The sequence below is a fragment of the Protobothrops mucrosquamatus genome, unplaced genomic scaffold, assembly GCF_001527695.2.
Source record: "Protobothrops mucrosquamatus isolate PMUCROS unplaced genomic scaffold, P.Mucros_1.0 scaffold6566, whole genome shotgun sequence".
Classification (NCBI taxonomy): Eukaryota; Metazoa; Chordata; class Lepidosauria; order Squamata; family Viperidae; genus Protobothrops; species Protobothrops mucrosquamatus.
In genome coordinates this window covers 8,057-18,539 of record NW_015392389.1, presented here as the reverse complement: position 1 = coordinate 18,539, position 10,483 = coordinate 8,057, and the positions used below count along the sequence as shown (strand labels likewise).

The following is a 10,483-nucleotide window of genomic DNA, read 5'->3' as shown; positions in this document are numbered from 1 at the left end:
AAAGCATCTATTTATTCAATCATCTAGTAACACAATAAATACTAGCTAAATTGATGTTCTGAAGTAAGCCACTTGCTATATTTTAAACCATTGGTATAGAATGCAATAAATTATTAATTGTTATGTAATGATTTTAGTGAGACTTTTTTCCTAATGTCAAAAATGACATTGTACTTCTGATTGTAGTACAATGTTTTTTTCATACTTCTGATGTCATAATCTCTTCTGTCCTCATGGATGTCATAATATCTTGTATTTCAGTTAAATAGTCAGAGTTGCCATTGGTAATTTTACTTTTCTGAGGCCAAAACTAAAGTGATTTTCTCCAAATACAATCAGAACTAAGTGAACATGCATTTAAAAATAGGGGTGAAAGGTATTGCTACTAATGTAACATTTTTAATGTTTATTTCTAGGATAAGAAATCTGCAAAACATTTGGCTTCTTGCACAAGCAGGTAAGAGCTACCTTGGTTGATTGTGAGAAAAGAAGACTAGTGTGTTTGGAAACAGAAATCCTTCTGATTTAAATAATCAGTTGAAACTATTGAAAGAGGGCATCTTTTGTCCAGGTCACTTAGAACTAAATACTGTTAGCATCTTTGGCATGCCATCATGAAACAGTTTTTTGGGTCCCATTCCATCTCTTGGTGCTCATCTCTAATTGGGCTAAAAATAGCATTGTCCTAATGTCAGAGGCATCTGATAAAACTGATTTGTCACACTGTAGGAAGTCTCCTGGTCATGTAAATTTGTCTATAAGGAATTTAATTTCCACACCTATACCTGTTTGGTGGTTGACCAGAAGGAAACATAATTAACTGTCCGAAACTGCTTATACAGTTCCAATTCCAGGGGTCTCTGTGGCTGCTGAGCTATATACAGCAATTGGTCAGAAATAATGCCAATCTTTTTTGGACCAATATATTGCGCAAAAGTTTACAGGGAGGTAATGGTGCAATATGATACTTTTATTGCTGTATCTATTCTCATTTTTCCTCAACTTTTTATGTCCTGGGGGAGAGATACGAGCATGGACATTTTTAGGGGGTAATGCTTCAAATAGTGTTTCCCACACCAGATTTGAGGCATGTCTTTCATATCTAATAGCATTCTCATAGTAAATGCAAGATGATATTCTGGCACAAAAGATTCTAAGATTGCATGTGACTTTATATTGCATGTTGCTTGGATGTTTTATATTCAGATGTTAAATAAACTTTCTTGTTCTTGCAGAACAACAGTTGGACAAACTCTAACCAGCCCCCATTCTCTGTTCAAAGTAGTATATTGTAGAAGAAAAGCTCATTACTATTCTCCAAAGCCTTGTTTCAAAAAGAAACAGCTCCCTAAAGTTAGAGGCCGTGACATGGCAAATAAGGAAAATGAACTAGCCTGTGCAGGTAACCTGCCAGCCAAATTGCCTCCTGATGGTCGTACTTTCTTACTGAACGCCAGTGATGCTGGCCAATCTCAAACAGAGAGTCCTTCATCAAAATACAGTGGATTTTTTTCAGAGGTAAATTAAACATTTTATATTTTTAAAAATTTATGAATCAGAATATAAGCCATTGGAATTCTGTTTACTTTCCTCTGTTTTACTGTCTATGTTGGGATTTGATTACTCTTTGCTATAGACCACCTATCACCCAAATTTGCTTCGGTGTAGGGATTATGAGAACTGTAGGGGGAAGATGTACCAGTGAGTAAATAAAATCCATCAGCATAACTATAGAACTGAATATAATCCATTTTATTAATATCAAAATGATTTAATATAGTAACTCAACATTGCAAGATCTAGAGGCTGTCTGGAAACAGATGGGGGAAAGCAAGCTCATACTAAATCCTACTGAGACTGTCTTGCTGTTTGTACATTAACATCTAAGTTATCTGGGAACATTAACCCTGATAGTTGGTCTAGCCAGAATCATGTTTTCCTAAAGGAGATGATCTGTATCTTGAAACTTCTCTTGAACCCTCAGCTTTTGCTGCAGTAGCAGGTGCTACTGGAGGCCGTGTTGCCTGATGCACCCTAAATTGACCTATAAGCCCTTATGATAGTAACATAGGCTCATATCTCTGCTTAATCTGATTTCTTCAATGTGCATTATGTGGAGATGCCTTTGAGTCAACTTAAAAGCTTCAGCTGGTGCAAAATATAGCAACTCTGAGAACTCTCCACAGCAGAATTATTCCTGCCCTGGCCACATTGGTTGTCAGTACAGTATGTTTTCTGGCCCAATTCAGCATGATGTTCATTAGCTATGAAGCCCTATATAGTGTGCAGTGGGATATATCAAGATTAACTATCAAATAGGATTCTGTCTATGCAGTCTGGACATCTAGAATGGGACCCTTGAAAATCCAAGTTCTCCAAAGTGCAAATGTTGGGCTAGGCATGAAGATTTCTCAGTGATAACCTCCAGGTTCAGAACCATCTTCCCCAGAGGTGCTTATGGCTCAGATATTGCTCTCATTGAAAAATAACTTTATTTCAACTATATTTTGGTCTTTAATATGATTGTGGTAAACTATTGATATATTTATTATGTTTGATTTCTTCTGTTTTACTATTCAGAATACACCAAGATTAGAGCACTATACAAAAATTATAACTATATAACTACTAGAAAATAGTATTTTCTGTAACATGCAGAAAATAATTCAGTGTGAATAGAACGAATATGTAATTGAAAATCTAATGTAAATGCTTTTTCCATTCCATTCCTTTTCTGTAACTCTGTTTTAATTATCACTGCTGGAAAGAAGGCTGTCATGCTGTGACTACATTCTGTCTTTCTCTCAGAAGATGGACAGAACGTGCTGGCTACATAAATTACTATTCTTCCAGTAGGCTAATTCAACAACCTTTTTTGGTTCCTTCATACTATAGAGGAACATGCAAATTAAAGCAATGTCTGGCAACAACCCCTTGTGTTATTTGTAGAGTAATGCATCAAACATGGACTTAAAATAGATTTCACAAAATACTATATGTATAAAAAAACAATTGTTGTATAAAGTCAAGCTTCTGCAGGTAAAGTTCAACAACAAGCTGACCTCAGAACACTTGAATTGTCTGGAATCATGCATTTTTAAATCTAAGTAAATAAATAAAATAAAAAATCCATTCATGAGCATTCTGTCAGGCCCAGAAATCATCCCTCCTGTTCCATGAGCAACAGTTGCTTCCATTCACGGAAATACTGTTCTGGGAGAATATTTATTTATCATTAAACAACTTGTGCGGAGCTGCATATAGATAGCTTTAATAGACTCAGCTGATAGAAAATTCATAGAATCATAGGTCTTGGCTCATAACACTTAGACTGTTCTTGTGTTTCTAGGTTTCTGAAGATCATGATACAATGGCCCAAGTTCTCTTCAGTAGAAATCTCCGTCTGAATGTAGCTTTAACCTTTTGGAAGAGGAGAAGTATAAGTGAACTTGTAGCCTATTTACTGAGGTAAAGTTTTAAGAAGACTGCTGCTAGCTGAACTGAAGTCATATTGTGTGTATATGTAGGATTCTTTTTACAAAGAAGAGCCTGGATGGAAACGATGCATTAATCTTAGTGATTGGGTGTTCCCTCCAGGAAGTGTTATTTATATTTTATATAACAATAACAGTGGACTTAAATGCCAAATCCAGTCTAAACATCTGGATGATGATGATAATAATAATAATAAAAACTGGTGCATCACTTGAACACCACTGGCATTGACAAAATAACAGTCAATTGCAAAACATAGTTTTACTTGGAACAGCTTATATACTGCAATGATACCTTTAACACCATCAAACAAGTACATCTACATATTCCAGGTGAATAAAAATATCAAGTCCAGACTAAACATCTGGCTGAATATGTAACGAACCATAATAATAATGGAATGCGAGACCATAATTTTTAAACCTGTGGAATTCTTCACAGGTTTACTATGTACAGACTTTATCTGCATAAATTAATGTAATAATATTCAGCCATTTCTAATATACTACCCTTAGATACTGTCTTATGAAATGTATGTAAAAAGCAGTGACTAATGGTATATTTTTATGTTTCTAGGATACAAGATCTAGGAGTAGTTGTAGATTGTCTCCCTGTCCTTACCAGCAGGTAAAAGAAAAAACTAGAGGAAGGGGTTGATGAAATATATGTTATGTATATTTAGACATACTAATAATGCCTTGTTTCAGTTTACAGGAAGAAAAACCTTATATTTCTGTTGGTTGCTGTGTAGACCTTCTACCATTAGTAAAATTAATGCTTAAAAGCAAATTTGAAGAGTAAGTTTTTTAAAAAATATTTCTTATGTAATTATTTAGAGAATAAAAATAAAAGTTAATCTTTACCTTTTGTAGTTTGCTATTCCTGATAAACACACAGAATTGATGTCAAGGGTAGGATCAACAAGTGATTTTCTTGGTCTCATTGTCCTAACATGGAGGGCAAACGTGTGGCCTTTCCAATGTTGCTGAGCTATAAATTCCAAAATCCCAGGCAGGATGGGTTAAAGTAAGGGATGCTAGAAAGCCATCAGTTCTACAACGATTTTATATTTGCACTTAGTCTTCCTCAGCCTGATTTACTGATGCTAAAGATGTGCCTCCTACTATTTATATATTTAAAATCAAGCAATTTCTGTTAGTTCAGTTGTTTAAGTCTGTTCGGATAAAAAAGATTTTGGGGAAATCAAAAGCAGTGTTGCTGAACAGAATGACTTGGAAAAAATGTTTCCCAATTATAAGTTGGTTGAATTATACCCATATAACAGAGACATTTTGCCTTCTAAGAAAAAAAAAACGAATACATTATTAGGAAGATTTATTCTGCTTGTTTTTTCCATTCATTAAAAAAACCTGATTTCAAAAATTTCTTAGTAGTTTGCAACTGTTTTAAGGAATATTTTGCCAATGTTTAAGCTGTTTTTAGAATAAAGCTTTTCATAGTGATTTCTTTCCCCCCCCTAGATATGTAATTGTTGGTTTAAATTGGCTTCAGGCTGTGATTAAGAGATGGTGGTCACAACTTTCTGTCCATACGGATAAGATAGAAGATGGGTAAGTAACCCTTTTTAAACATTGCAGCTTTTTAAACACTATGACTTTTAGTATGACTGCTAAACTTTATAATAATAATAATAATAATAATAATAATAATAATAATAATAATAATAATAATAATAATAATAATAATAATAATAATAATAATAATAATAATATTAAAAAAGTTGAAAGAAAAACTTTCCTGATTAAAAAAAACCCTAGATTTTGTGAGCATACTGTTGGGAGCAATTCTGAAAATGATCAGATTAAACAGTATTAAGAAGTTTGATCGTATAGATCTTTCCCTTTCACTTAGTACTGAAAATTGCTATAAAAATGGAGAAACCTTTTTTTTCTATTAGAACTAGAAAATATGACTCATGGTAGATTTTCTTCCCTAATCTTCAATAACCTCTGTTATCTATGCTTTTTGACATGTGAAGCTGAAGGTAGAAAAAATAATTAACTTGAATAACAATTGTAAAGTAATTTTGTCAATGTAAGATGCACATAGAATTGTTTATTTGATTTATATGGTTACCCATCTCATATATGTAACTTTGGGGGGCTTACAATAAAATAGATAAAAACAAATACATTACATAAAATAAAAAAATATAGCAGTTAAGCAAATAAAATAACCATTAACAAAGCCAAGAGATGAACTCCATCTCACTTCCAGGTCCCCAGGCTCTGGACAAAACCAAATTTTTAGGGCCTTGTGAAAAGCCAGTAGAGTTAGGGCCCATCTAATCTCTGGTGGAAAGGTATTCCACAAAGAAGGTGCCATGTTGGAAAAGGCCAATCAGGATTTCTTAGCTCAGGGCTTTTCAACCTTTTCACCCATTGTACCACCTTTCAGATAAGGCCATATCCGAGTACCACCACTCACCCAGCAAGGTATCAAAACTTGACCAAAAAAAAAGGAAAAAATGAAAAAGTACAGATAGTCCTCGACTTACAACAATTCGCTTAGTGATTGTTTGAAGTTACAACGGCACTGAAAAAAACGAATTATGATCATTTTTCACACTTATGACTGTTGCAGCATCCCCAGGGTCATGTGATTTACATTTGGATGCTTGGCAACTGATTCATACTTATGATGTTCACAGTGTCCCAGGGTCATGTGATCAATGGCCGGGGGGCGTGGCCAGCTGATCACTCAGGTTGCAGGGTGCCTGTGGGGGGGAATCCGTGGGTCTCTGAGATGGGACTGGGGTGGGTGCCTGCCTTCCTTCCCTCCCTTCTCTCCCATTGTCCCTTCCTTCTTTCCTTCCTTTCCTTCACCTCCCTTTGTCCCTTCCTCCTTCCCTCCCTCTCTCCCATTGTCCCTTCTTTCCTTCCTTTCCTTCACCTCCCTCTTTGTCCCTTCCTCCTTCCCTCTCTCTCTCTCTGTCAAGTCCCCGTGGGCTCGACATAAACGGGTGGTGGGGAGGGGTCGTGGACGACATGCGGGGCGGCAAAGGAGACCAGCAACCAGCACCGTTCTACCTGGCAGCATGGGTGTCGGATCCGTGGGCGTCCCGACCAACAGCTGAGTGGTTCCGACTTCTGGCCGCCGAATAGCTGATGGGCGCGAGGCCGCGTGGGCGTCCCCACGAACAGCTGAGCAGCTCCTACTCTTAGCCGCCAAACTGCTGATGGGCGGGAGGCCGCATGGGCGTCCCCACGAACAACTGAGCGGCTCCTACTCTTAGCCGCCAAACTGCTAATGGGCACGAGGCCGCGGCAGGGAGCCAAGGGCCGATGGCGCGGCCTGAAGCTGAAAGGCTCTCTCTCCCAGCCGCCGAACAGCTGATGAATGCAAGGCCTGGACCACAGCTGAACGGCGCAGGGACACTCACGGGACTAGAAGGCTGCAGCTCTGCAGCTCCCATTGTCCCTTCCTTCCTTCCTTCCTTCCATTGTCCTGTGCTACGCCGGCCAGATCCCAGCCTGGTTTTGGCAGGCAGCAACACATCACGGCCCTGCCTGTGCGTGCACAGAGGCAGAGGAGAGCGCCCAGGGCAGGACGGGGATGTAGCCGGTTCACCTCCCATTTTCAGGCACGTACATTACATTACGAACCGGCTACTTCTCCCAGTTATTTTTCCCCTACCGGAGTCCAGCATTCAAGCCAGGTTCCCCGATCCTCTCTGTGTACATCGTTCTTCCCATAGCTCTCCCCAGTGCTGTCGAGAGTGTCACGCCCCACGAGGCCAGGTAACCTGGTTGGAGTCACTCCGCTCTCCTTCTGCAGGCTCCGCGCTGCCTCCCTGCCGCCATAGCCACTCCGGCCTCAGATACATGCGGCTGCCGGCGTCGCATACTCGGTGACGTCATCCCGACGAGCCGACAGCCAGCTGGAGGACCAGCTGGCTGTCAAAGGCAAGCAGTGCCTGGGAACAGGTTTGCTGTGGCCAGGCGAATGAACCTTGCCTCACAAACATTACTGGAGCCTGGCTGTTACCTGGGAGGCGAGTTGTGAGTTTTGTATGGACCTTGCCGGAGCCTGACAGAAGCCTGGAGCAGATAGCGGGCTATGGGGTGGGGTTAGCTCATAGCCAGCTGAATCCTTTTACAAGGGCCTGATGAATAGGGTGGGGTGGCTGAAGGTGTGGTGTGCTTAGGGCGTGACTGGGGCGTGACAACTGTATAATAGGCACTGGGAGAAAACCACTCCCAGTGCTAACTTTGTTTCAATGTGTGAGCGTTCCTGTTTTCCTGGCTTGTCAGCCTAGTTCAGAGAGGACGTTTAACAGAGAGATGCCTATTTCTGGCCGCATTACTACCGTTCTTAAGTTACATTTGCACCCGCCCAAAGGAAGAGAGCGACGCTTTTCTCCATCCTCCAAAGGAAGGGAGACAAACCCACATTGCCACCAAGTCACCCTTCCTTCGGGCGAAGTAATCTCCGGTCCCCACCTTTGAGACTGTTTCAGCCTGAAGCAGAGAGTTGGAGAGCTGCATCACTCTCACCGTTTGGACCCTCTACTTTTATGCTCCGGGAGCAGCTTGCCTTTCAAACCTCCGATAAGTAACGGAAAGGGAAGCCTGCTGCAAAGGCACATCTCCTGAAAAGATGAGGGGGGGGGAGAAAGGCGATCAGTCAGCCAAGAGCCCAGACTTTAAGCCTGCGATACAGGCAATGTAAGGGGAAACTGACTGGCGGGCGGGCCGGCCGGCCATCGCGGAAATGGGGATGGGTTAAATGCTACGAAACAGTGGGAGGGAGTCAGGCGGGCGCATTTCTCCCTCCACACCCACGTTCTGTTGGCTTCGCCTGGCGCGTGCCAGCAAAACGGCCTCGATTCCCACCTGCTGCCTGGGATGAGTCCTCCGGGAGGCAACGTGAGGGCCATGAGGGGTATTGCAAACTCACTGGGGGGGGGAGGAAAAGGAGATGGAAGAGAGTAAGGCCGCAACAGAGAGAGAAGGGGGAAAAGAAGGAGGGGCGGTTGTGATGTTGGCGCTCAGGGCCGCAACTCGAGTGGTCTCAAACCCCTTCCTGCGGTCTCAAACCTCTTCCTGCCGAGGGAGTGGACGGCTCTGTGTCCTATCAGGCTAGCGCTTGTTGTGAAGTAAGAAGAGAGGGGAAGGGCGATATGGATCCCGCTGACCTGCGTGCACAAGAAGTCAATCCGGTTGCTGCACAATGAGTCCCTGGGGAGGGCAGGGCCTTGCTCTGCGCCTACGCTCTTCGCGCGCCCTCCTGCAGAGCACGTTCGGTAGGGTTCGTGCAGGCTGCCGCCAAGCAGCATGTTTTCCACAAACAAGTGAGCTGGGAAGGAGCAGGGGGGGGGGAGGAAGGCGACGCCGCGTACCACCAGCCAGGTGATCGCATACCACCAGTGGTACGTGTACCACCGGTTGAAAAGCCCTGTCTTAGCTGATAGCACCCAGTGCTTTCGTTCCTACAGAAATAATATATTTCTGATCTTGAAAGTATGGCATCTATTGAGGTCTCCAGCATAGTACAAGAAAAAAAAATGTAGAATGTAAGTTAAAATCTGCTCTAAGGTTGATAAAATGTGTGTAATGGCCATCTCAAATTTCAGTTAAAATTATTTAAAAACATTTTTTCTGCATTAGCCAATAACTTACCAAAGGTACAATTGGTCATATACAGTATGTGAAATCTAGGTAAAATAGTTACCATGAGATGCTGATTGTTCTTTATTTATTGCATTGATATTCCATACTTTTGGCTTTCTTTTTCAGAAATACTCAGATTTTAAAAGAACAATTAAGTATATTGTGGAAACAAGCAAACCATCTTACTTTGGTTCCAGGATATACGGGTAATATAGCAAAGGTAACATATCTATTTGAAGATAATATATTTTTGAAATTAATTTATGTTCTTAATTATATATTTTATTTTTTAGTGGAATGTACCGAATTATATTCTTCTGCCCTTCCCTTGCTGTGATACTCAGTCTCATTTAAAGAGTTGGATTCTCTAGAGCTATATTGGAGATGGGGTGTCCCTTGGCATGAGCTGAAGCCCCATCATGTAACTTTGAAGGCAGCCTATTGAGTTACTGTTTGAGGTTAATTATTTGGAATTAGTAGTAGTTTTTTTTTTTTGTATACACAGTATCAATGCACTCATGTTCAGACAGATACTGGGTTAGTTGAACAAACCTCTCACGCTTCTCCCCTCTTGTCATTACTGAGATAGCAATTGAATCTGGTTTATATGTCTGCTCCTCATTCTCTCTTATCCTTGATTATTTTATCTGGTTATTATCTCGATCTTTGCTTTTCATGTTATCTTTCAGATAATAGAGAATACTATTTCCTGTATTGCAGACAGAAGGCTCTGAGAAGTGTATGTTATTTATACACCCAAGGACAGAAATATATGTAGTTTTGTCTCCTAATATCTCTGCATTAGTTATCCCTCACTCTGATCTTGTTAATTGAAATAGATAAGTTAGGAATGAGGATCTATATGCATTCACATAAATACAAAAATAGAACTTTCAATATAATTGGAGAAATGATTATCTGAGCAAATTAAAGAAAAGAACTCCAGTTTATACTTCGTTGTTTAATGCATCAAATGGGAGATACAGGGGGATATTTTTTGTATGTCAAAGGTTATGTTTCTAGGTCAATTTACTTGCTGTTGTATAGGTGTTAATTAAAACCTGAACAGGAACTAAAGGATATGTGAGTTACCAAAATATTTTACTAATGTTAATACATTATGCAAAGCTACAAGTTTGTTTAACTATAATTTATTAATGAAATATACTGATTGGCCGTGCACAAGTAAACCAAACTATGATGTACTACAGTTCCTATGTAATACTTCAAATGCTCTGATTTTTTTTTTTAAATCCTGTACTCAAACGTCAGTGTTTGTATTATATTTCTATAAAGAAATTTCTGAGTAAGAATAAAGATAAACATGCAAGTGTTTGCTAAAGCAGTGTTTCTCA

The 10,483-nt window shown here is 40.1% G+C and overlaps 1 protein-coding gene across 1 annotated transcript in view; it reads left to right on the top strand.

The window, feature by feature from the left end:
* The window catches only part of LOC107300282 (KATNB1-like protein 1), a gene marked incomplete at its 3' end in the record, with an annotated part of 20,512 nt that extends 11,155 nt beyond the window's left edge, over positions 1-9,357 (top strand). The window contains exons 2-8 of the mRNA XM_015829619.1: positions 417-457; positions 1,236-1,518; positions 3,350-3,468; positions 4,072-4,122; positions 4,203-4,292; positions 4,977-5,066; positions 9,255-9,357. Coding sequence (XP_015685105.1) covers positions 417-457; positions 1,236-1,518; positions 3,350-3,468; positions 4,072-4,122; positions 4,203-4,292; positions 4,977-5,066; positions 9,255-9,357 — 777 coding nt within the window. The remainder of the gene's footprint in view (positions 1-416; positions 458-1,235; positions 1,519-3,349; positions 3,469-4,071; positions 4,123-4,202; positions 4,293-4,976; positions 5,067-9,254) is intronic.
* Between the last annotated feature and the right edge of the window lie 1,126 nt (positions 9,358-10,483).